The sequence below is a fragment of the Ovis aries genome, chromosome 13 (assembly GCF_016772045.2).
Source record: "Ovis aries strain OAR_USU_Benz2616 breed Rambouillet chromosome 13, ARS-UI_Ramb_v3.0, whole genome shotgun sequence".
NCBI classification, from domain to species: domain Eukaryota; kingdom Metazoa; phylum Chordata; class Mammalia; order Artiodactyla; family Bovidae; genus Ovis; species Ovis aries.
In genome coordinates this window covers 46,096,849-46,123,670 of record NC_056066.1, presented here as the reverse complement: position 1 = coordinate 46,123,670, position 26,822 = coordinate 46,096,849, and the positions used below count along the sequence as shown (strand labels likewise).

Below are 26,822 nucleotides of genomic sequence, written 5' to 3'. Positions count from 1 at the left end.
CCTCCTAGAAGCCCCCCGGACTCCAGAGCTCCTGCTGCTGATCTCATAGAAGACGGGGTCCCCATCCTGCTTCAGAAGAAACCTACTCAACGGTTCAGTTAACTTGTGATGGTGGAAATGTGTCACGAAGCCAATATTCTAGAGCTCGTGAGTTTCTATTCGTTTGAAGTCTCCTCATCTATACAAAGAAGCTAATGTCATTTTCCTAGAAAATACTTTCAAAGGAGTAAAAAAATGTCAACATGAAAGCAGCTGAAAGCCTTAAGACACCATGAGATATACAAGGTTTATTTCATCTCTTCTATTCAAGAAATGCTAGTGTTCTAAATACTGCTCCCACCTCACATCATCTTTCGAGAATAACTGACAGGGGATCCCTGGTGGTCTAGTGGTTAAGAATCCGCCTTGAAATGCAAGGGACACCAGGTTGATCCCTGGTCTGGGAAGATCTCACATGCTGCAGGTAACTAAGCCCATGCACCACAACTGCAAGAGTCCATGAGCCACAGCTACTGAGCCCCGTGCACCCTGGAGCCCTTGCTTCGCAACAAGAGAAGCCCACACACCACAACGAAGGGGAGCCCCACAACGAAGGGGAGCCCCTGCTTCCTGCATCTGAAGGAAGTCTGCACGCAGCAACGAAGACCCATCACAGCCGAAAAATAAATCTTAAACAGAAAGAGTGATAGTGGTCAGACTGCCCTACAACCCCACTCACACAGCCAGTCTACGAGTTTAGTTCCTGTGCAAAGCACCTGCCACAGTAGACACTTGTCACCTGCAGAATGGCAGTCCCTCCAAGGAACCCCTGCCCACATTCCTTCCCCAAGGCTCTGTTCCTCTGCATTCATGGGAGATAGAACATTGCAAAACACTTTCAGAAAGTGTGTTTTACTTATGACACTTTCCATAAAGGAGAGATTTCAACCAGAATCCTACCTGTGTCAAATTCAACAAGTCATGAAGGAAACAAGCAAAATCAACGTTATTTTCATCCCTGTGTCCAGAGCCAGGTCTTCCAAATAACAGGGAAGAAATTCTAAAACACCAACAGGCATTACAGATGCCTATATTATTCCTTACCAGTATAACAGCTAAATAATAATTCATCACCATAGAAACAGAGGAGGCAGAAATCTACTTTCTTTTCATATTAACTTACGTACAAGTAAAAAAAATTCTTACAGTCTGGACTCTGGTATCAACAGCAAAATGACTCCAAGTGCTATTTCTCATTTGTTCCAAGTCATTTTGGGGCTTGGTGGGGGAGGACTGGCCCCACTATTTGCAGTAAGACTGTATTCACTTGAGCTAACAGCAGAATGAAACAACAAAACCACCCAAACACCAAATCTCATGTTGACAGAATGTCCCTACAGGACACAGCACTGCAACAGTAAAGTGTGGGCCTGAGATACATTACAATGTACATAGTAAAAAAGTTTCCACCCTGGCAAGTTGATTTTTCCTTGGACTTAAACAGGGGTTTTTTAATGACTTAAGTTTAGTGGAATTGCACCCTTGCTTAAACAGCTCCTTAAAGATTACCTTATGGGCTTCCCATGTGGCTCGGGGTAAAAAATCCACCTGCAATGCAGGAGATGCAGGAGACCTGGGTTCAGTCCCTGGGTTGGGAAGATCCACTGGAGGAGGACATGGCAATCGACTCCAGTATTCTTGCTTGGAGAATCCCATGGACAGAGGAGTCTGATGGGCTCCAGCCCACGGGGAGGAAAAGAGTCAGAAGAAGCTGAGCACACATCCATACACAGCTCCATCCTATTACTTGCTGTTACTCAAGTATTAATAGTTATTATACATAACTTTGGGTTGGGAGAAGGGCAAGGCTTACCCACTCCAGTATTCTGGCCTGTAGAGTTCCATGGATTGTATAGTTTCCACAGGGTCACAAAGAGTCAGACACAACTGAGAGACTTCACACACACACACACACACATACACACACACGTTCATGGCAGGGGGGTGGGGGAGGCGCTTCAGATTATCTCCAGTTTTTATTTTAAAAGAACCAGCTTAGGTTTCACTGAAGCACAAAGGCTCCCTGGTGGTCCAGTGGTTAAGAATCTGCCTCCAAAGCAGGGGATAAGGGTTCAATCCCTGGTTCAGGAAGATCCCACATGCCCACACCCCAGCTAAGCTTGCACGCCCTAGAGCCTGTGCTCCACAGCCACTGAAGCCACCTCAGGGAGAAGCCCACGCACCACAACCAGAGAAAGCCTGCAGGCAGCAACAAAGCCCTAGTGCAGCCAGGAGGGAAGAGAGAAGCAGCTTACGAAAAACGATGAGAAGAGCCCACTCACACTCACAAACCCACACAGACCCACCGACATAACCCCAGGTGACTGTAAAGGGTAAAAGCCCAGGCCCTGTGGTGAGTGCTGGGCGGAGGGGTGGGGGGTGCACCGAGCCCCGGCATCAGGGCCACAGCGAGCCTGATTTTGACTTGGCCTCTCAGAGCTGCCCGGGCTCACGCAGCCCCACCTGTGCGGCCCGTAGTGGCATACAGGTCCTCTGTCGTGGGAAACGAGGAGAAGCTAGCTAGCTGAGCCCTCTCCACACACACTGAGGGCTGGGGAACATGCAGCTCCAGGAGGAAGAGTCCAGAGTCAGGGCCGGTGGAGGTCAGCCTTGCCTCCACGAGGCGCCGGGAAGGACTCTGAGCGGGGATCCACACATGGTCCCGGATTCAATGACTGTGACCTAACAGGTCGTCCTTGGCAGACACACCTGGGCTGGAGTCTGACCTAGGACACCCTTCCTTTTCTCTTGAAAAGTAAAAGGGTTGAAAAGGGGGTTTCCAGGGGTATTGACACAGAGAGTCCACCAGAAAGGAAGATTTATCATTAAAAAAAAAAAAAAAAAAGAGGCCTCACAGCTCTGAAGCTGCCCCAGGCAGGTTAAGTGTCCAGGCAGCAACTATTAAGAGACGCCCTCCCCACCCCACACTCCCCACCCACACTGGGCCCCCTGCTTTTCTCCCAGGGCCCCTCTCACAATCCCTGTAACTCAAACCACAGAGACAAAGGGGGGGCTGGGAAACCCTGGCCCAGTGACAGCGCCTCAGGAGAAGTGCGGGGATGGATGTTTATGGAGCAGACACTTTGGCTGTATCACTGATCCCCACAACTGTCCCAAAGGCAGGGTCCTTAACCCGATCTGACAGCGGGGGACACCCTCCCCACACATGAAGATCTGGAGGAAGACTCCACAGAGGACACACATGACAATTCTCAAGCTCTGCACACAAATCTCCACAAATAAGACTTAGAGAAAGACCCAAAGAGGCTCGGGAAGCACAGAAGGTCACCCACGAGTGAAACATGGACCTGGTGCTTTCCGTGCCCCCTCCACTAAATCCAGCCCCCGAGACCGACTCTGGGGTGAACCCGTCCTTCCTAACGCGTCTGGCCAACTCCAAATCACCCATTCTGGCCACTGACACCACTGGGCTTTGCTACGGCTCTCACCCTCTGTGAAGGTGCAATCCTGTAGACACAGATCTTGTCATCTGAGTCTTCATGACACTGATATGACCTGATGTGCTCTAGTTGCAACGAAGCACGTAATCTTTACTTACATTACTTTACTCATAAGGACCTAGAATCTTCTGATAAGGTTAATTAGCAACACAGTTTATACTTCTCATTTCAGGTAAACTGTCCCGGAAGCATCAGCTGGAGCCACACACACCACCCCCCACCCTTCACTGGAGCCACATCACCATCATCTTCTCAGGGACATGACACTCGGGCCAGAAACGGGACATGGCTCTAAGCGGGTGCTCATGATTTTCCCGAGAGTGAAGAAGTCCTGACAGGAGGCTCTGCCAACAGAAGAGAACAGCCAAAACAAAGCCACGAAGGCAGGATTAAGACTGGGTAGCACGGAAACTGGGATGGGTGGGTCTCTCCCCACTAACAGGACGTTTCATAAATCCCTGACACATGGCGAGCTACACTGGTAAGACACGTGGTCAGGACACGAGAGACTGCTTGTGGTTTTAGGAGAAAGCGTCCCTGCCCAGCACCAAGCGGCCACAGGGAAGTCAGATACATGAACTACCTCCCTCCTCGGCCAGAGGCTCAGATCTGAGTCTGGGGGTATGAACCAGCCCACACTGAACTGGACCCATATTTACATATGAATTCTTTACTTCATAATTTTAAAAAGTTTTAGTATTCCTCTAATAAAAAAAAAACAAACAAAAATACCTGACTTGACGAACCAGATAATTCAGTAAAAAAAATTCTAATTGTGCATAACTGCAGACAAGTATGCAAAGAATTGCTGTCTCTGGTGCCGACAGAACTGATTTGGATCTGGCAGGCAGTTTTCAATCTTTTCATGGGGACACAGAAAGTTTCCAACCTAATAAGCAAAAGAAATATGATTTAAAAACCAGCAGCCCAGAAGGGAAAGATCTGTTTAACACTATCAATCACAGACTGCTTCTGTGCTCACTATCTTGACTTCTCATACCTATCACACAAAATGCTTGGTAAAGAAGGATCTCAATTTGTGATTCTCAGAGCACATTTCATTTTGCACAATATTCAGCAGCAGCAAAACTAAAGAGCCACCTCCCCAGTCCCCTCCCCCAAAAGAAGGCTGCTTGTTGTCATTGACTTTACAGCCCAACATCTCAGCCCTTCCCCGCTTTACTGGTCTTTAAGTGCTTATGAACATTAATACCGCACTGAGTCCTGAAGAAAGGGCCATATATGTACAAGCCCCACTCCTGTGTTGTCACACATGAATTCCCACTTAAGAGTCTCCCCTTCGAGAGAGCTATGTATTATCATCACCAACAAATTGATGCAACTGCTGCTTCTGAGACGTCACAAGCTTTCGACCCTCTCAGCAGAAAGAAAGGTGCACCGGCAATGACAGCAGGTGACCTCTGTAGGGAGCACAAAAAGACTGAGAAGAAGGAAAATCAACACTGGCAACCTTGAAAGCGAGGGATACAGACGAAGAGATTGGAGGACGGGAACCGTCAACAGCGGCCGGAGCCCATTGTGTTACCCAAGGTGCCTTCCATGTTACAGCAGATGAAGTGTCCCCTGTTCCAGGAAAAACACTGATGTGCGAAACCTAGCCAATACCTGCAGGCAAGCATCTGATTTTAGGAAGATGCCTGAGTAATTATGAGAAACTTAATATGACTAGGATGTGAACTGGTGAGTCAGTCCATATACATGACATCAAAACGAAGATTTTCCAATACATTCTCTCTGCAATTCAGAAGAATGCTACAACTCATCCCATAAATCACTGCTTAAAAAAAAAAAATCAGCTCTAAAAAAAGAGACTTCTCATTTGAAAAAAGGCTGGGAGGAGGAAGGCAAAAAGTGACTCATAACATCCAACAGCCTGTAGCCTCCAAACCATAACAAGAATATAAAGCCAGTGGGCCCAGAATGAAACAAATAGTCACTGTTACAGCTGTGACCTCACGGCATTCAGCTCTAAGTGTGACTACAGCACCATAAATACCTTCTGAGCACTGGGATCAACCTTACACATTAGGGCCTGGAATATGTGCCTTTACCTTCCCAGCTAAACCTGACATCTATATTTACTCAAGAAAAGAACATTCAAATATAACAATTTTCATAACTCTGAACAACTCTTAAAACTCAAGTCCACACATTTCACATCCCACCCATATCAGTGCTGCCATTTTGTAAATATCTGTAATTCAGGTAATAATCTTTTATTTTAGATTCATAAAGCCAAGGACTCCAGCTCCCAGGACCAGCACTGACATGCCGCCCCAAAGGTAACGGGCTCTATTAACTGCGTGAGGACTGACTGCAGGTGCAGCAGCTCAGCTGTCACTCCCTGAATCTGCACCCCCTTCCTTCCTCCCCTCCCAGTGACAAGTTATCAGTGAGACTCTGGAAGAAAACATTTTTTCACACACTTGTTTTTCAGAGCCCCCTGTTTCCTTTCAATGAGGAGAATGTTTGGATTGCATGAGAGACAGTGGTCTCCTTCCCCCACCCGTGGAAGGTGGTCCCAGACTTCAGCTCGGGGGGCCAGCTCTGCAGTCACAGGCACCGCCAAGAACAGCTGGGGCTGCAGGGGACAGAGCTCAGGCCGCAGAGCTGGATGCACCTGCGACTGTGTGCTGGCAGCCCTGAAGACACCTGCCCCCAACCTACGAACCTTCCAACTGGCCATCTCTTTACGATTTTACAGGGTTATGCCAGCTGCATGTGAACTACTCATCTGTAACTTTAAAAAAGACTGATTCCTTGACCAGTACAATGAACTGACAGCACCCACCACCTCCCTTGGGCAGTTTCGAACTTACTAGAAAACGTTAAGTTGGAGTCAATTATAAAACATAACTGCTAGTTGCAGGAATTCAGGACCTTACAGACTTAGTAACTCCCATAAGCAAGAGTTAGGAAGTCAGTAGGCACACTCACAATCAAAAACCACAAAGTATAAAGCTAACAGATGTCTCTTCTGCAAACGTCACGGTTTTCACAGGCTGCATCACAAGGCAATTTCCCAAAGTCCTACCAAAATAAGAATGCAACCATTGCTGAAAGAGTGGGCTGAGATCGTCTAGAGCTGCAAGTCCAGGGTGTGCATAGCCCAGGACACAAACCGTCAGTTAACAGAGAAATGTATTGCTGAATTTCAATCAACAGCTAATTTTTTTAGTAAGACATGAGTCCCTTTATTGAGAAATTTTCTCTTTCTGCTCTGCTTTGCTGATGTTTCCATTTAAAGTTTTCCTTTAAGCCAAATACTGTTTATTCACATATTACCTACTTAGTGGCCCTCTTAAAGCCAAAGAGAAAAAATGCATGATTCCAAAAGGCAAGAATGAAGGGAAAGGGAGGGCAAGAGAGGGAAGAAAAAAATGATTCAGGGAAAAGTGTGTGGGGAAAAGAGCCTCCATCACCCCACCTGGCCCCCAGCAACCCGCCAGCTCACCAGCTTCCTCTCCATCTCACATTCAGTGCCAAGCATCCTCCTGGCCCTCATGACTCCCCCAGACGCAAGGATCAGACGCCTCTCCCCACAGAGAGCTCCTGTTCTTTGCTGGCACTAGTTCTTCGGGGAGAGGAGCCCAGCGTCCCGAGGGGAAGCACCGGACAGCAACAGACAGTGGAAAGAAAAGAGGGGGCAACCAGCAGGGCAGGAAAGTGGAAATATGAGTTCTGCAGCCAAGAAGTCAATCTGCAACCCTGCACCCAACAGTGACCCATAAAACAGAACATTAAGTGTCTGTAACAGCACAGCAGACAGGGCAAACCAAAGCTGGACCAGCACCTACTGATCTAGATTATACACAACCATTCGCGGCTGGCGGGCCACGTAGGAACATTGACAGAATAGCTACTCTGGTTTTTCAGCCTACATTATGTGCTGAAAACGGGACTGCTTTCCATGCGCCTCTGTAAGAACTGAGTGCTGGAAAGTCCACACACGTTTCCACAGTATTCTCTAACCTTTTAATAAAATGACTAACTTAAAGAATTCTCTTCATATGAATCCTGATTGAAGATAAATATGAAAGCAATACTCTCAATTCAGCATTAAAAGTTGTTTTAAGTTTTCGCTTTGCAAGTGGATAAGGTGGGGGATTTTTAAGTTCCGAACTGTAAAGAGACAAAAATTTCTGATCCTTTCATTCTTTGGTTTCTGGTAAACAATACTGAAAAGCAAGTCGATTAATCTAGTTTAAGCCAGTAAAACTATACTACATGGTCACAATACACAAAATTCCAAATGACCTTAAAGAGAGACCCAATCAACCCAATGCAGACAACACAAGTCAAACATGACACAGCTAAAGGGGAGTAGGGGGGTGGCTCACGCTGGGCAGTCACAGCAACAACCCTCTCCTCTCTTGGGTGTTTCAGCCAGGCCTAGGGAGGTTTAGAGAGGGAGAAACAATAATATGATTCGAGCATGCAAACACACGCCCCTTCCTCTGTCCTGACACTCAATAAAAATTCATTAAACCCTTTTTAAAATCTGCAAGGACACAAGGTAGTCACAGAGAACCAGGCTGAGCACATGCTTTGCCATCCTCTGGGCAACAGGGACACAGTCTAGGAGTGACTGAGGGTGACCGGTAACTGCCACCCAGCAAGTGAGTGTGTTCTGTCCACGTTCACACCAGCCACTCCCACCAGGGGCCACACACTGTCCCAGACAGGCAGAAGCAAGGTGAGAGCCCAGTCCAGGCTGACTGGGGAGGTGGAGGGATTCTGGTCAGTTCAGAGGCTGCACAGGGGCATACTGACACAACATCGGGATGAGGCAGATAGAGCAGAAGAGCTTGTTTGGAGACAAGGCAGGAAGGATAGGGTGTTGTAAACAGCACAGCTGCGGTGCAGAGCTGTGGCGGGTAGGGGGCAGGGGAGAAGAACCCATGTGAGCAGTGATGAAGCCAAAGAACTTGGGCAAATATTCTCTAGTGGGTCCTGCGCCCCTCCAAGCCACCTGTCCACACAGAACTCCTTACCCACCAGTGTGGACTAAGCTCTGCTCCCCAGCTGAGCTCGGCACTGAGGTCCAGCAGTGCCTGCAGCCCCTCAGACAGCGGCTGCTGAGCAGAGTCCAGGAAACATCTCCTGTGGGACAGCTGAGCATCACAGAGCCCAGAAGGATCCCAAACATGAAACAGGAGCCTTCCAGAGGGCACCATCTGAAGAGACACCTCACCCAGGCCCCCACCTTTACCACCTTCTTCCCCCCTGAAAGTGTTAAAAGGGAAAACATCAGGTCAACACCAGTTTCTCCCAGCGGATGAAAACTGGCACCTATGAATCTACTTTCTGACTGCCAGCCCCACAAAACCGTTACACACACACACACACACACACGCACACGAGTTCACTACTAAACTGCTCCAAATATAAATTTGAGAGGACATGGCCTCTCTCCACCCCGAGTGTATTAGTGGCCTTCCCAGGGTGAGCCGGGTGCATTCTAAATCTATAGTCAACATTCAAGATTTCGGAACTTTAGTGGGTTTTATAAAAAGACACAGCAAACCCCAATCTAAAACTTATGACAGCTGAGCACATGATCCCGGCCTTAAAAGAAAATAAGAAACCGTATATAACACTCCATGAAATCACTGTAGCGAATCTGTCACAAATTGGAAGCGTGAGCCGCTGGGAACGCGGCACAGACCCGGCCTGAGGGAGGGGGCTCTCCAGTTCCAGCCAACCTTCGCGTCCAGCGCACGGAAACAATAGCGGTGCTGGCCGGTCCAGGCCGGACGCCGCGGACCCCGCGGTCAGACCCTCAAGTCCAACGACAAGTTTCGCATTAGAACCAGGCCCGCGGCGCCTCAGGCCGCGCGTCGCGGAACCGCCCCCGGCCCGGCCGCGGTGGGCAGCGCTCGGACGCTCACCAAGGACACAGCCCGGTCCACCAGGCCGCGCGCGAGGCCGCCCCGGCCCGCGGCCCGCCCTGCGCCCCCGGCCCGCGGCCCGTCCTGCGGCCCCAGCGGCGCCCCCAGCCCGCGTCGCGCCCTGAGCCCCCGGCCCGGGCCTGCCCTGAGCCCCAAGCCCCAGGCCCGTCCTGCGCCCCCGGCCCGAGGCTCGCCCTGCGCCCCAAGCCACGGGCCCGCCCTTCAGCCCCGGACCCCCAGAAACCCCCAGGCCCCACCGGTCCCCGGCGCCGGGGCCGCGGCGGACGACGCAGAGCCGCAGGGCGGGGGCCGCTTCTCGCCCTGCGCCGGGACCCCCGCCCTCCCGGGCCCCGTGACAGCGCGGCCGGCCGAGCGCCGGGCCTGTTACCTTCCGACAGCTCCAGCTCCAGCTCGGCCAGCCGGGCGCGCACCTCCAGGGGCAGCGCCATGCCCTCCAGGCTGCGGTCCGCCATGCTCGCGCCGCCCCCGCCCGCGCCGGCCTCCCTTTGTTCCAGGCCGCGGTCTCGCCGCTCCTCGCGCCCCGCGGACCCGCACCGAGCGGCGGCAGGCCGGGCGGCGGCGCAGCGCGCTCCTCCCCGGCGCCTCCCCCGCGCGCCCCGGATCGCCGGCCCCGCGCCCGCGCCCCCGGCCCGCCCGGAGCGCGCTCGCCCCGCTGCACCGGCGGCTCCGCGGAGCGCGCGCGACGCGAGGGCGCGCACTGGGGGCCGGGGGGCGGGGCGGGGCGCGCGCACACACGGGGGCGGGGCGCGCGCACGGCGGGGACGGGGGCGGGGCGCGCTCCCGGGGCCCTGGCGCGCGCACCGGCGCAGCGGGCCTCCCCGCCCAGCCCGGCCCCCGCCCTCCCCGGGCCCGAGGCAGAAAATGACCGGCTGGAGCCCCAGCCTCTGCGTTCCTAGTCTTTGCGGGCTGATTATTATTTTTTTTTTTTTTTAGTAAATGCGCCTGTGGGTTGGGGACAGGGGCCGTGGAAAGAGGCCCGGGTTGGAGGATCCTAACTCCCGCAGCTGTAGGCCCTGGGGCCACAATCAGGGCTCCGCCTCGGCTCAGGCCCCACCGTGAGGCCGAGGAGGTGGGGTGTCCCAGATCCCCACGTGCGCGGGCAGACCGCGCGCACGCCCGCCCCCAGCGCGTCCTCTCCCGGGGCCCGGTTCCCGGCAGGTCTCCCGTCTCTCCCGCTGCCACCGCAGCGCTGTCACCTCTCGGGCATCAGCAGACTGGGCCTCCAGTCCTGGCTGTCTGGGGCAGCCAGCTCACCCCTCCGACTGTCCACCTGAATAACCTCGGCCAGACGCCCCCAAACCCAGAATCCGCACACCAGCCCCTCCTCCTGGCTTCTGGTGGCTTCCACCATTCTCCCAGGGAGCGAGGCTAGGAAGAGTCCGGAGTCTGTCCTCCTCGGTCTTCGAGCAGCCTCTGCTCCCTGGGCCCCTCGAGGCTCTTGCGGGTCACTGTCACCCGACTCCCCTCCCACAATTCAGCCCCTCCTGCAGGCCCGGGTCATCCTGACGGCCTCCTGGTGGTTCCCTCACCGCCAACTGCTTGACCCTGTGGCGCGGGAGTGACCTAAGTTGGCTCCGGAGAAACAGTGGCATTTCAGTGGCATTTATTCCCTTTCAAAAACAGGAAATTCAGTACTTCCTGTGCTGTCCACTGAATACACATCCACCCTCTGATCGGACACTCCAGTCCCTCCACTGCCTGGCCCCAACCCACAACCACCCCCTGACACACACCCCCAGGCGCTGGTTCCTGAAGACCTGGTAGCCTTCACCCAAGTGCTCCCTTCTCCAGCCTCAGAATCCCAGGCGTCCCTAATATCAACCCTAGGAAAACCTCTCCTCACACCCGTCCTCCCACTACCTTATCTGCTTATCTCTGCCCTCATCTTCTTGGCCTCTGTTTATCCTTCTCATTCAATTCAGTCCTCAGTCCTGTCCGACTCTTTGCGACCCCACGAATCACAGCAGGCAAGGCCTCCCTGTACACCACCAACCCCGGGAGTTCACTCAAACTCATATCCATCAACTCAGTGATGCCATCCAGCCATCTCATCCTTTGTTGTCCCCTTCTCCTCCTGCCTCCAATCCCTCCCAGCATCAGGGTCTTTTCCACTGAGTCAACTCTTCGCATCAGGAAACCAAAGTATTGGAGTTTCAGCCTCAGCCTCAGTCCTTCCAATGAACACCCAAGACTGATCTCCTTTAGAATAGACTGGTTGGATCTCCTTGTAGTCCAAGGGACTCTCAAGAGTCTTCTCCAACACCACAGTTCAAAAGCATCAATTCTTCGGTGCTCAGCTTTCTTCACAGTCCAACTCTCACATCCAGACATGACCACTGGAAAAATCATAGCCTTGACTAGACAGACCTTAGTTGGCAAAGTAATGTCTCTGCTTTTTAATAAGCTATCTAGGTTGGTCATAACTTTCCTTCCAAGGAGTAAGCATCTTTTAATTTCATAGCTGCAGTCACCATATGCAGTGATTTTGGAGCCCTCCAAAATAAAGTCTGACAGTATTTCCACTGTTTCCCTATCTGTTTCCCATGAAGTGATGGGACCAGATGCCATGATCTTTGTTTTCTGAATCTTGAGATTTAAGCCAAACTTTTCACTCTCCTCTTTCACTTCCATCAAGAGGCTGTTTAGTTCCTCTTCACTTTCTGCCATAAGGGTGGTGTCATCTGCATATCTGAGATTATTGATATTTCTCCTGGCAATCTTGATTCCAGCTTGTGCTTCTTCCAGCCCAGCGTTTCTCATGATGTACTCTGCATAGAAGTTAAATAAGCAGGGTGACAGTATACAGCCTTGACGCACTCCTTTTCCTATTTGGAACAAGTCTCTTGTTCCATGTCCAGTTCTAACTGTTGCTTCCTGACCTGCATATAGGTTTCTCAAGAGGCAGATCAGGTGGTCTGGTATTCCCATCTCTTTCAGAATTTTCCACAGTTTATTGTGATCCACATAGTCAAAGGCTTTGGCATAGTCAATAAAGCAGAAATAAATGTTTTTCTGGCACTCTCTTGCTTTTTCCATGATCCAGCGGATGTTGGCAATTTGATCTCTGCTTCTTCTGCCTTTTCTAAAACCAGCTTGAACATATGGAATTTCACGGTTCACGTATTGCTGAAGCCTGGCTTGGAAAATCTTGAGCATTACTTTACTAGCGTGTGAGATGAGTGCAATTGTGTGGTAGTTTGAGCATTCTTTGGCATTGCCTTTCTTTGGAATTGGAATAAAAACTAACTTGTTCCAGTCCTGTGGCCACTGCTGAGTTTTCCAAATTTGCTGGCATATTGAGTACAGCACTTTCACAGCACCATCTTTTAGGATTTGAAACAGCTCAACTGGAATTCCATCAGCTCCACTAGCTTTGTACGTAGTGATGCTTTCTAAGGTGCACTTGACTTCACATTCCAGGATGTCTGGCTCTAGGTGAGTGATCACACCATCGTGATTATCTTGATCAGGAAAATCTTTTTTCTACAGTTCTTCTGTGTATTCTTGCCACCTCTTCTTAATATCTTCTGCTTCTGTTAGGTCCATACCATTTCTGTTCTTTATCAAGCCGGGAGAAATATCAATAACCTCAGATATGCAGATGACACCACCCTTATGGCAGAAAGTGAAGAGGAGCTAAAAAGCCTCTTGAAGAAAGTGAAAGAGGAGAGCAAAAAGTTGGCTTAAAGCTCAACATTCAGAAAACGAAGATCATGGCATCCAGTCCAATCACTTCATGGGAAATAGATGGGGAAACAGTAGAAACAGTGTCAGACTTTATTTTGGGGGGCTCCAAAATCACTGCAGGTGGTGACTGCAGCCGTGAAATTAAAAGACACTTACTCCTTGGAAGGAAAGTTATGACCAACCTAGATAGTATATTCAAAAGCAGAGACATTACCGTCTAGTCAAGGCTATGGTTTTTCCTGTAGTCATGTATGGATGTCAGAGTTGGACTGTGAACAAGGCTGAGCGCCGCAGAATTAATGCTTTGGAACTGTGGTGTTGGAGAAGACTCTTGAGAGTCCCTTGGACTGCAAGGAGATCCAACCAGTCCATTCTGAAGGAGATCAACCCTCGGATTTCTTTGGAAGGAATGATGGTAAAGCTGAAGCTCCAGTACTTTGGCCACCTCATGCGAAGAGTTGACTCATTGGAAAAGACTCTGATGCTGGGAGAGATTGGGGGCAGGAGGAGAAGGGGACAACAGAGGATGAGATGGCTGGATGGCATCACGGACTCGATGGACGTGAGTTTAAGTGAACTCCGGGAGATGGTGATGGACAGGGAGGCCTGGCGTGCTGCGATTCATGGGGTCGCAAAGAGTCGGACACGACTGAGCAACTGAACTGAACTGATCAAGCCCATCTTTGCATGAAATGTTCCCTTAGTAGCTCTAATTTTCTTGAAGAGATCTCTAGTCTTTCCCATTCTATTGTTTTCCTCTATTTCTTTGCATTGATCACTGAGGAAGGCTTTCTTATCTCTCCTTGCTATTCTTTGGAACTCGGCATTCAGATGCTTATATCTTTCCTTTTCTCCTCTGCTTTTTACTTCTCTTCTTTTCACAGCTATTTGTAAGGTCTCCTCAGACAGCTATTTTGCTTTTTTGCATTTCTTTTCCATTGGGATGGTCTTGATCCCTGTGTCCTGTACAATGTCACAAACCTCCATCCATCGTTTATCAAGCACTCTGTCTATCAGATCTAGCCCCTTAAATCTATTTCTCACTTCCACTGTATAATCATAAGGGATTTGATTTAGGTCATACCTGAATGGTCTAGTAGTTTTCCCTACTTTCTTCATTTAAGTCTGAATTTGGCAATAAGGAGTTCATGATGTGAGCCACAGTCCGCTCCCAGTCTTGTTTTTGCTGACTGTATAGAGCTTCTCCATCTGTGGCTGCAAAGAATATAATCAATCTGATTTTGGTGTTGACCATCTGGTGATGTCCATGTGTAGAGTCTTCTCTTGTGTTGTTGGAAGAGGGTGTTTGCTATGACCAGTGCGTTCTCTTGGCAAAACTCTGCTTCATTCTGTACTTCAAGGCCAAATTTTCCTGTTACTCCAGGTGTTTCTTGACTTCCTACTTTTGTATTCCAGTCCCCTATAATGAAAAGGACATCTTTTTTGGGTGATAGTTCTAAAAGGTCTTGTAGGTCTTCATAGAACCGTTCAGCTTCAGCTTCTTCAGTGTTACTGGTTGGGGCATAGGCTTGGATTACTGTGATATTGAATGGTTTGCCTTGGAAACAAACAGAGATCATTCTATCATTTTTGAGACTGCATCCAAATACTGCATTTCACACTCTTTTGTTGACCATGATGGCTATTCCATTTCTTCTAAGGGATTCCTGCCCACAGTAGTAGATATAATGGTCATCTGAGTTAAATTCACCCATTCCAGTCCATTTTAATTCACTGATTCCTACAATGTCGACGTTCACTCTTACCATCTCCTGTTTGACCACTTCCAGTTTGCCTTGATTCATGGATCTGACATTCCAGGTTCCTATGTAATATTGCTCTTTACAGCATCAGACCTTGCTTCTATCACCAGTCACATCCACAACTGGGTATTGTTTTTGCTTTGGCTCCATCCCTTCATTCTTTCTGGAGTTATTTCTCCACTGATCTCCAGTAGCATATTGGGCACCTACTGACCCAGGGAGTTTCCCTTTCATTATCCTATCATTTTGCCTTTTCATACTGTTCATTAGCCCAAGTGAAAGCTCTGGGGACAAGTACCAAGCCTTCCTCCTCTTTGTTCTTTTGGGGACAGGACAGCGGTGACCACTAGAGTGCTATGGGCACTCCTCACACCAGATCCACTGATCTCACATGAAACTGGTGAACCCCAAGCGCCTGTGCTCCATGGTCTGGGATGTAGATTCACTGGCCTAGAGTCACTGGATGTAGATTCACTCTCCCCATCATGATGACACATCCCCAAGGCAGAGAGCCTCCAAGAGGATCTGGGGCTACAGGTAAACAAAGGTCTTAGAAAAACAAAACGCAACAGAGCCCAGACTCAGACCCCAGTCTGCAGAGCAGAGCTCTGGGCTCACTTCCTGACAGCACACTGGGTCTGACACCCACACTGTGTGTCAGTCAGCCCAGGGTCGATGGTGTCAGAATAAAGTGTGTTCTGTTCTAATTCCTGGGTGGTTCCAAAGAAGACACTGTGTTGCACTAATCACACACATGATCATCTGCCTAGATTCTGAGCGGTGTGTCTTCACACAGTTTGTATGACTGCTGAGTACAAGAATGGTGGGAGAAGGCTCATGGCACTTCCAGTGGCCCGAGACATCTTTGTCTGAAGTCCTGCCCCATCCTCCAAACACCTATGTCTGAGATCAAACTCCTCACTCTGTTCTCAGTCTAGAGCAGCCACTCTTTCTCCTGGTTTCTGTGCTGAGTCAAGCCCGTTGTCAGGCTTCAGTAACAACCACCTGCAGCGTTTCCCAGCCCCCCCACCCCGGCCCCAACCCCCCCAGGCCCACTGCCACTGCCTGTCAGACCCTCAGAGCCCCAACCCTGTTTTCCCTCTTTTAATCTTTCCTCCTGTAGCTGCCATGGGTTACAGTCCCCTTGCTCCACAACCTGTGACAGCTCTCCGCCTGCAAACCAAAGAGCTCCTTGTTTTGACAGTGAAGGCTTCACAGACATAACACTTCTTTCCCTACTTCCTGTCCGGGCCTCCCTGAACACACCTGCGTCACATGGGAAGTTCTGATTTGTCTGTGGGGTTCCTCCTCTGCTTGTGTCCCTTTTGCTGACATGTGCCTCTTGTTACCCCTCTCCCTGTTCCCCGAGTCACAGTCACAAGACAGATTTTACCAATCCAAGTGCAGCTTCAAATACCACTTCTTCCAGGAAGCCTTCCTTCGTCTCCCGCCGGGAACTACACATACCTCTTTTCCTACTTGTTCCTCCCACGGCTTGCGGCTCACGTGCGCATCTTGAAAAAAGTGTCAGTTCCCCAGTTATGTCCAACTCTTTGCAACCCCATGGACTGTAGCCTGCCAGGCTCCTCTGTCCATGGGATTCTCCAGGCAGGAATACTGGAGTGGATTGCCAGGCCCTCCTCCAGGGAATCTTCCCAACCCAAGGATTGAACCTGGGTCTCCTGCATTGGCAGGCAGATTATTTACCATCGTGAGCCACCAGGGAAGACACATGCGTTTTACTGGGCAAGTAGTCCACCGTGATCCTCCATTGTGCTGAATGACAACGGAAGCGGCACACTGTCCTCAAGACGCAGTCCCGCTCTGGGCTCTCTCACCTGCTTCTGTACCAGTCCCAGCTCAGCAATCACTGGGCTTGGTGAAACCTAGTTACACTTTGTGTGACTACACATATGAAAACCTGGTTTCAGTGGAAGTCAAGGTGGGCATAATAACACCCAATAGAGGTTTATTAGAATGAACTGAACAACCGCTGGGGGCTACATGCTTCCACAGCTCCCAGAAGCTCCAAGATCCCATCCTCAGAGCTGCACCTGTGGACAGTGGTCATTTCTCTTCAGAAAGCCACTGTGACCTCTGAAGACTGTTGCTTGGGAGGAGTGAGACAGCACTGCACACCAGCACAGCTATATTTGTGAAATAAGCCAGTTTTTGCATAACAAATCCCAGAGAATCTGAGAGGCGGTGCTAAGCATGAAGGCGGCCCACAGCCTGGAGGGAAGCTGACACAGGACACATGAGCTGGCCCTGCTCCTCCACAGGCTGAGTTCCAGGGTTCCACGGTGGCAGTGACAGAGTGATAATTAAGTGACTGACCCCAACAGCCTGCATGGAAGGTCTCTGTATCTTGTTTGACTGTGGGCTGTGGGTGATTTGGCACTACTCTGCCTCACCCAGCATCTCACCTCTATTTTTTTCTATTTCACTGAATTCCAAGCAATTCTGGATGAAAACTTCATTACTTATGTGTAACTGGGCTCTGGACTTGAGGAAACCTGATTGGGGTGGAAGAGGGGTGTTGTGACTCAGGTGTACGTGGGGGCAGGGCCTGTGGATTAATGAGGTAACCTACGGGTGACACCCCCGGTTGGCTCACACCTTCACCTCTAAGCCTTGCTGCTGATGAGAGCTAATCGTCTCAATTCTCATCAGATTTGTGCAGAACTGGTTCATGTCATGTTCTCTCTCCTAGGAATCCCAGTTCCATGAAGTTTTCCCCCTTTTCCAAAGCGGCCAGGAAGAGCTGGTTGTCGAGCACTCTGGTCAGATTCTCCAAGTCCCTCATAATTCCTGTTAGGACAGAAAACCCACTTAAGCTGGAACTTCCCTACAGAACTATGCCTGGCAATTTATATTTTCAGTTATATTTCATTTTGGTCTTACTATGTTAGAAATTCAGCTTGGGTGGAAACTTAGGTTTAAAGAAAGAACAAACATGAACATGTGACGCAGAAAGTCCAGGTTTAATGAATTAGTACTTGGAAAGCACCTTGAACCTTTGAATGAAACTTCTCTATGCGTGAAAGAGATCATTAACATTTTTGTGACTTCTTTTCACATCACTATAGAACTAACTACATAATGTGAATGGGGACTGAATTCTCTGAACCACACATGCGTTTGTGTTGTTACGGATACTGTTTTCCTCTGGAATTAAGAGTTGTCCAACCTATTCTTCTAAGAACAAGTATACTCATGAAATAGAGGAACAAGAAGGAACCCCACAGAATCTCACAGCAAAATTAATCTAATCCTACATATCATTTTTGGAAGAGCTAAGAAGTCAACTTTGAGTTCAAGGGAAAACAAGAGTGTGAAATTTATCTTGGGCAAATAGCCTGTCTGCTTGTATTTGTTATTACAAATTGATACACAATCATCAGTAATGTAACAACTTCTGATCATTTTAGTGAATTATAATCACTCATGCTAATGGCAATGTGAATAGCATAAAACAACAAACTTTTCAAAAATTACTCTGTTTGGTCTTAGATAGCATCATGTTCTCACAGCATACTTCTTTACCTGTTATGACTGACCGCTCTTTGGTTTAATTAGGGTGATGTTCATTCCCAGAACTCATAGCTGAGACAAGTGACACACAGGCTTTTTAAAAAAATGTATTTTAACAAGTTTTCTAAGATATAAGACTTTTGGATGTTTGAAACATAAGATTTTGAAGTAGAAGAGAAGGGAGTGGTTGACAACTAAAATTTTGCATCAAAAATCCACAAAGTGGAACAGCACCCTAAAACAAAGTTGTACAAGTGACCTCATCCCTTCTAAATGGAAACTCGTCATACACAGAAAGTCAAAAGCATCAACTGATGTTTTTGAACTGTGGTGTTGGAGAAGACTCTTGAGAGTCCTTTGGACTGCAAGGAGATCAAACCAGTCCATCCTAACGGAAAGCAGTCCTGAATATTCATTGGAAGGACTGATGCTGAAGCTGAAGCTCCAATACTTTGGCCACCTGATGCAAAGAACTGAGTCATTGGAAACAACTCTGATGCTGGGAAAGATTGAAGACAGGAGGAGAAGGGGACAACAGAGGATGAGATGGTTGGATGGCATCACCAACTCGATGGACATGAGTTTTAGCAAGTTCCAGGAGTTGGTGTTGGACAGGGAAGCCTGGCATGCTGCAGTCCATGGGGTCACAAAGTCCAACATGACTGAGCAACTGAACTGAACCAAACACATAGAGTCAGGCACATTCCTGAAGGGCATCTGCTTTGCCAAGAAAAACTCCACATGAGGCTTGCAAGTGGAGTCTAAAGATTCAATTGTGTAAAATGCAGAATCTTGTTATTGTGAAGTTAATTAAAAGCAGTGCTTTTCAGTCAGTCTGTATGAGCTCACACACACACTCAATGCAAGTAAATAAAGAAATAAGATTGAGCTGTTGACACTGTTCACCGCTGACCACATGCTGCTCTGAGGGTTCCAATGACTGTGGGGCCTGGGCGCCCTGGCCACACCTGCCCTGAAGTAGGGGACAAGCCTTATGCTCTGATGGCAATGGGCAGAACCAGAGAGGGTGGGCCAGCAGAGCATAGCTGGAGCCCAGTCTCCAGGGAGGTGTTGCCTGGCTCAGACTGAGGCTCCAGCGCCGAGCTGTGCTCACAGTTGAGTAGGTGGACCAGGTGTTGCAGAGCAGAGTCCCAGGAAGCAGAGCCTCTGGGGAGGGAGCATATCGGGGCAGGGGAAGAGCAGGCCTCAGAGGGCTGGCCCACGGACAGCCCTGCAGCAAGGGTTACTAGGTTGCTGGCCTGCACTGGGGACCCACCACCAATTTGTCCCATCAAGAAGGTTGTGATCCACCAGCAGCAACATTTATAGCCCATGCAGTGCTCCAGGTGGCACCGTGTCCCCACTATGTCTGTGGGATCACTGCTGACTCGGCCGGAGCTGCTCCATCCACTCTGAAGCTGGTCGGGGCAGACAGATCACGGGAAGTCGGGAAAATTCAGGGTGGCAAACCTGGACTCAAAAGATTGAGTGTTTGGGGTTTTTTTTCTGTATGTTAATATACTTTGGGTTTTATTTTTAGTAAGTCAAAGAATTATTAAAAATAACTTCCTTTGCTTTGCATGGGGTCATGAAGGATTTCATACAATGCCCATCATTCATGGAAAATTTTACAAAGTGATGGGCATGAGGCTTGTGCTGGATGCTGTATAAGATGCGCCTTGTGCTTCTGGAAACTCACAGGCCTGCAGCAGGTGGCCCGAGCCCAGCACAGGTACAAGCGGCAGGCCAGCTTCTCCTTGGGCCTTCCTGGTCTGCTGATTGCCCAGCGCCTCGCCCAGCTGCACCAAGTCCCCTCGGCCTTTGGAGCACAGGAGGGCCTCTCATCTTCCGACCTCTCCTCCCTGACCCCGGGTGGGGGTCAGGACCCTGGGGTGTCACGCTCTCTGCACAGGCTCCAGAGATCTGTCTGCTCCGAGTGCCTCTCAGCCCCACCCTGGCCTCGGCTGGAGACAAATTGGTGCCCCTCAGAGCCTGGACGGGAACGCCTCACCCTTGGCCCTCACCATGCAGTAGTGTCGAGGCCTCGGACCTCTTGAGAATCTGACCTGAAGTGGAATAAGCCATGGCCTTGCTTAGGTTCATAAAGTTCTAGAGCAAACGTCTGTGCCCGCCCACCGCAAGCACTCAGGCCGCAGGGAGGGGGCTGAGCGCCTCACACCCGCCGGACTTCCCAGAGCTGCGACCGGGGCATCTTCTCTATCCCAGCAGGCGTCTGCCGGTCGGTGGTCTCAGCCTGCGGGGAGAGGAGGGTGTGCGTGCAATCACAGAACAGAGGGCAGTGCGCCTCGGAAGAAGGCGGCGGAGGAGGAAGTTGACTTGGAAAGCCCGCTAAATCTCCGGGCGGGGCCTTGAGGTCTAACAGCGAAGGCCAGTCCGGTGGAGACTGCTCAGCCCCCTTCATGGACGCACGCAGTCGTTTCTCTCCGATGCTGAGTCTCCACGAAACTAGATGAGAATGCTCTCAAGCACAGGAGAGACTGAAGGCAGAAAGAGAAAGACGGTGAACGGAGGAAGACAGAGAAAGAACTGAGGCCGCAGCCGCGGGGGGCGGAGGACACACAGACAGACCCGCCACCGTCTCAAGGACACACTCAGCAAGAAGAGCGGCAGAACAGGACAGAGAACTCGTGGAGCAAAACACAAATACAGGCAGGTGAAAACTAACCATTTTTAAGATATAACAAAATTTTTAACTAGGGAAGCAAAGTGGCAATTTGAAATGCTGCTGTGGAAACGGGATCTTGGGTTCCTGGGGCTGCTGTAATGACATGGCCACACTGGGAGTTTAAAGCCAGGAAACCTGCCATCTCACCTTCTGGAGGCGGAGGTCTGAACTCAGGGTGTCGGCTGGGAATGGGGACAGCAGTCCTCAGCTTGTCCTGTGTCACTCTAGTTGCTGACTCCACCGTTACGCTGCTGTACGTCCTCCTCCCTTCATGTCTATCTCCAAATTTCCCCGCGTCATAAGGCCACCAGTCACCAGATCAGGGCCACCCTCCTGACCTCACCTTTACGTGGCTGACTCTGCAAAGATCTTATTTCCATGTAAAGCCACTTTCTGAGGAACTGGGGGCTAGGACGTCAACATATCTTCTTTAAGGGGATGCATTCAACTGAATATAACAGCTGTTGATATGGAGGGGGGAAGTCTAGATAAAAACTTCACATCTCAAAACTAAGAAATTACAAAGGATTAAGCACTAAAGAGAAAGCTATGAAGCAAGTAGACCAGAACCAAACTGGGACTGAGGCAGTACAAATAATTAGCAACATGGATATATATATATATATATATATATATATATATATATACAACTTCAAAATGTTTTGAATAACAAAATATACTAAACTAAAACAAAAGCAATACAAGATGATTGCAAAAGAGATTAGCTTTATTTCTAGCATAGGACAAATGGACAGCACTCAGCAATTGACTCTGCTGACTGATAAGCCACTTTTCTTTGTCCCTTAAAATAGCTTTAGCCTGTCTTAAGTCACATGAGTATTAAAGAGATGAACCCCAGCTCTGATAGGGCCTCTGATTCACTTTTATTATAATGACACTGTTAGAGGTGAACATGTCTCACCCCAGCAGTCTGACGGGCCGCCCATGGCTGGGCCCTGGCAAAATCCTCCGGCAGCTGCCTTGGGCTGGCAGGCTCCTCCACACGCAGAGTCTGCCTGCATTGGCCAGCACGCGGTGTGTGTCCCCGCACACGGCTCATCCCCAAGAGGAACTGAGCCAGCATCCTGATTGCGCTGTGTCTTTTTCCCACAGTCAGATAAGACACTTTGCCCACTGGGGCAGAGCGTCTGTGCACATGCGCACCTGTGTGTGTCTGTTTATAAACACAGGAAGCCTAGGAATGTTACACGAACAGAGCCACGACGCATGGAGGAAATACGAAGTATATGGAGATGTTTTTTCCTTAACAACAAGTGAAAAGGATTAAAAATGGAATTGATAAGTTCATTGCTGTTATGGATCTTGCATAAAATCTTAGTAAGAGACTATTGTAAGGGGTGGGGAATTCCCAGTCTCTCGTCCCATGATGCTTGTTTTTCAAGGCCTGAAAGGAATGTACCACATACTGTCCAATACTGTGGTTGTCAGTGGAGACCAAGTCTGCTGTCACTTACTCTCTCCTGGCTGGTAACATTTCATAACATAATAATGTAAAGAGCAGTCCAAACTGTAGGAAAATATGAGGAATTTTGGGGAATGTTTCAAAAAAAAACAACCTGAAACTAAATGAATGAACACAATGAAAGAGGTATGGAATTGAATTTATTTTGGTGATGAATGCTATTTACACAGTCTGGATAATGTAAATTCTGGATACTGACATAAATGAAAACCAATATATTAGTATTTGGTGGGCCGAGAGAATAAAAGCCTAGAGAAAGTGGTAGTAAGAAATCTGTGTCCTCATCTTATCATGTAGCAGCCAACAAATAGCATCTAAAGATGAAAATTAAAGAAACAGAACTGTAAGCTTACATTTACAAACATAGAGGTAAACACCAAAAGAAATGCCAGAAAATCCAATTGTGCTTGCCTCTACATAGTAAGAAGAGATAAGTCTGATTACTGCTGTTTTTCATTACAAACTTAATTTTACAAGTATATACTTTTATTGTGAAAGATAATATACACAGGAATGTGCATAAATGTTTCAGCATTTAACAAATATGTAGAAAGCCAACTAACTCTCAACTATGTTATAAATTAATTTTCATTGGAAGTCTAATTTTTAAGCATTTCTATGGAAAATATAATATGCAAAGAGTGAATAACAGTTATAAGGCCAAGTAATTAAGAACCAAGTAAAGAAACTGAACATTGTTTATAGCCCAGAGGACCTTGCTGACTACAACACACTCATTCTGGCCAGAGCAAGCCATCCCCCAATCTCGTACAGTAATTCTGTCCTTGCTTTTCTTGAGCACTCTTACATACATCCCTAAAAAAAATAACATTCAGTTTTGCTTACTTTTGAACTTTATATAAATAGCATTAGTGGCAACCCACTCCAGTACTCTTGTCTGAAACATCCCATGGATGGAGGAGCCTGGTAGGCTGCAGTCCATGGGGTCGGGAAGAGTTGGACATGACTGAGCGACTTCACTTTCACTTTTCACTTTCATGCATTGGAGAAGGAAATGGCAACCCACTCCAATGTTCTTGCCTGGAGAATCCCAGGGACGGGGAAGCCTGGTGGGCTGCCATCTATGAGGTCACACAGAGTCGGACACAACTGAAGAAATTTAGCAGCAGTAGCAGCAGCAGTAAGTATAATTTTATGTTTTATTTTTTATTCATTCAACTTTAGGTTTATAGATTCATTCATATTATTTCATGTAACCTATTTCTTGTTGGTTCTAAGTAAATATTTTTGAATGATTGTATCAGAGTTTATTGATCTAGTCTACCATTCCACTGTTGATGGACATTTGAGTTGTTTCCAGACTTGCACTATGATGGAAAATACAATAATATATTTTAGTGTTGTATGATTACATTGTACATGTACATACCTGATACACTCTCATCCACCACACCCGATATCCAGGTGGACAGAAGTGCACCTTTCCTCAGCTCTGACTCACTCCTGCACCATAGATGACTATGCATACACAGACAGTCTTTTCTGTTTCACTTCTGTTTGTCTCTTTCTGCAGCAATACACCATGGTATTGTTTATTAGCTTCACAGAATCTATCCCTTCATGGATCACAGCCTTGTCATGGAGAAGGGGCTTGTGTAACTCAATGAAGCTATGAGCCATGCCACGCAGGGCCACTCAAGATGCACAGTCATGGTGAAAAGCTCTGGAGGAGGGAATGGCAGCCCACTCCAGGATTCTTGCTGCGAGAGCCCCAGAAGCAGTACGAACAGACTCAGGTCTCTCCTCCTTCTTGGTCTCCTCCTCTTTTGCAGCCTTGGCTCTTCTCTCTGGAACTGTTTCCCAAGGTGAATTGTCTTGTCATCTGTCACTTCCCCAAATACCTCCTGGGGTTTGGAGTGGGAGTGTGCTGTGTACAGAGGTCACTTAAGAGATGAATAACCTCTGCATTTTGAGTCTTCTATTCTGTAAACATGGCCTATTTTTATTGACACATAATGTCTTCCAATAAAGTTATGTAATTTTCCTCAAAAAAAGTCTTTCATATCATTCTTTCATATTTATCCTAACTGCTATTTTTGGATGCTTTGAAGTAGTATAGTTTAAAATTATGTTTTCTATTTGTTGCTTTTATATAAGCATAATGGAATTTTATACTTATTTCACTTTTGGTGACTTAGTTATAACTTTCTTATTAGCTATAATATTTTATCTGTAAAAATGTTTCATTTAATACACATGGAATCTTTTTATCTGAAAACAACTATAGTTGTTTCTGCTTATCTAAAGCTCCTAGTCGTGACTTTGTCTCAGTGTAACAGCCAGGATCTCCTGCTTAGCCGAGTGGCAACGCTGACAGTGGTTGTAGGAGGTATCCTCTTCTTGTTCATCATCTCAAAGGGAAAATTTTTGAAACAGTATTTGTTAAACATGTTATTGTAGATTTTTGCACCTTCTCTTTATCTGATTAAGAAAATTCTAGTTTGCTCAGTTTTTAAGCTGATACTGAATTTTATCAAGTGCTTTTCTTCCATCTACTGGGATGATCATATAATTTTTCCTGTATTAGGAAATACAGACAATATTTAACTGATTTTTTAAAAATGTTAAATCAACTTCACATTCCTTGGATGAATCTTAGTCAAAATGTATTATCCTTTTAACATACTGATGAATTAGTTTTATGAAAAACTCATCAGTATTTCCCCCAAATCATCTGAAATTGGAAGTAAATTGGTGATTTCCCTGATCTTTGCTCAAACAGAAGCTGAGTACAATTCTTAACCTCCTCAGGGTTGAGGAGGGGTGAAGGCAGCTGCAGGTCATCAGTTATTTCCTGGGGCTGGGGGAGCAGAGGGTTTGCCTCACCCCTGGAATTCTCCCAGCCTCACCTGTGGGTCCTGATGCCCATGTCAGTGTCTGCCAGCATAGCTGCCACAACAATCAGAAGTTCCCCACTGATATCTAAGCCAAAAATTGACAAAAAAACAGAAATGAAGAAGAAGGGGAAAAATAAACGACAATAAATAAATAAAAGGAAAAAAGATGATCCCTTTGCATACACGCTCATACAAACCAACACCAGGGCCGAGGCATGTGTGCACATCTCATGTGGCCCTGCATGAACTTCACGACCATGAGACTTGTGTTTAAACACTTGATTTTATTTCAGTCTCATCATGTCATGATGGGGCTTTACTGTATTCTGAATTTTTTTACATCTATGTCCATGAGTGAAATTAGCCTAGAGCTATTCCTTACCTATTCTTCCTAGGTCTCAAGTTTTGCTCTATTATAAAATAACTGTTTCTTCTGTTGTCAGGAGCAGTGTGGTAAGAATGGAGATGTTTCTTTCTTGAATGTCTGGAGTAACCACCTCAGCTGACCTGCGGCTTTCCTTTAGGATTATATGTGTGCCACTGATTTAATCCTTCAAAGATGTAGGACTGTTGCAGTTTTCTGTTTCTTCTTGCTTCAGTCTTGGTATACTTCCCCCCAAATTCATCCATTTCACCTATATTCTCAAGTTTATTGGTAAAAAGTTATTAATACTATCTTCTTTTAAAGATCTTTGCGTACGTGGCAGCTGTAGTGATAGTGTCTTTCTTATTCCATTATTGGTTATTGGTACCTTCTATTTTTGGTCAGTTTCACAAGAAGTTTTATCAGTTTTATTGGTGTTTTGAAAGAACCAGCTTTTAGCCATCTCAGTCAGTTCAGTTCAGTTCAGTCGCTCAGTCGTGTCCGACTCTTTGCGACCCCATGAATTCCAGCAAGCCAGGCCTCCCTGTCCATCACCAACTCCCGGACTTCACTCAGACTCACGTCCATCGAGTCGGTGATCCCATCCAGCCATCTCATCCTCTGTCGTTCCCTTCTCCTCCTGCCCCCAATCCCTCCCAGCATCAGAGTCTTTTCCAGTGAGTCAACTCTTCACATAAGTGGCCAAAGTAATGGAGTTTCAGCTTTACCATCATTCCTTCCAAAGTATACCCAGGGCTGAGCTCCTTTAGAAGGGGCTGGTTGGATCTAGAGCCTTCCTATTGTACATTTTTGTTTCATCTAATTACTGCTCCTATCTTTAAATTATTTACTTTATTCTTCTGTTATTTTGCAGTTGCTTTTTAATTTTTTTGATGCATACTAGCCTAATTAATTTTTAACCTTACTTCTTTTCTAACATGTGGATACAAAGCTATAAATTTTTCTCTGTTTGACTTCATCTATAGTTTTAATGGAATTAAAACTATAATAACT

The 26,822-nt window shown here is 47.8% G+C and overlaps 1 protein-coding gene and 1 long non-coding RNA gene across 8 annotated transcripts in view; one reads left to right on the top strand and one right to left on the bottom strand.

The window, feature by feature from the left end:
- DIP2C (disco interacting protein 2 homolog C) overlaps positions 1–10,007 on the bottom strand; it is a 308,773-nt gene extending 298,766 nt beyond the window's left edge. For all 7 annotated transcript variants that reach the window (XM_027976813.3, XM_027976814.3, XM_042229724.2 and 4 more), the window contains exon 1: positions 9,801–10,007. In XM_027976813.3, coding sequence (XP_027832614.1) covers positions 9,801–9,885 — 85 coding nt within the window. In that variant the 5' untranslated portion in view covers positions 9,886–10,007. The remainder of the gene's footprint in view (positions 1–9,800) is intronic.
- Positions 10,008–21,741: 11,734 nt separating this feature from the next.
- LOC132657636 (uncharacterized) lies at positions 21,742–24,601 on the top strand. The gene is made up of 2 exons (XR_009596089.1): positions 21,742–23,727; positions 24,121–24,601. It is a non-coding gene; the product is annotated as an uncharacterized LOC132657636 (long non-coding RNA).
- Positions 24,602–26,822: the final 2,221 nt, after the last annotated feature.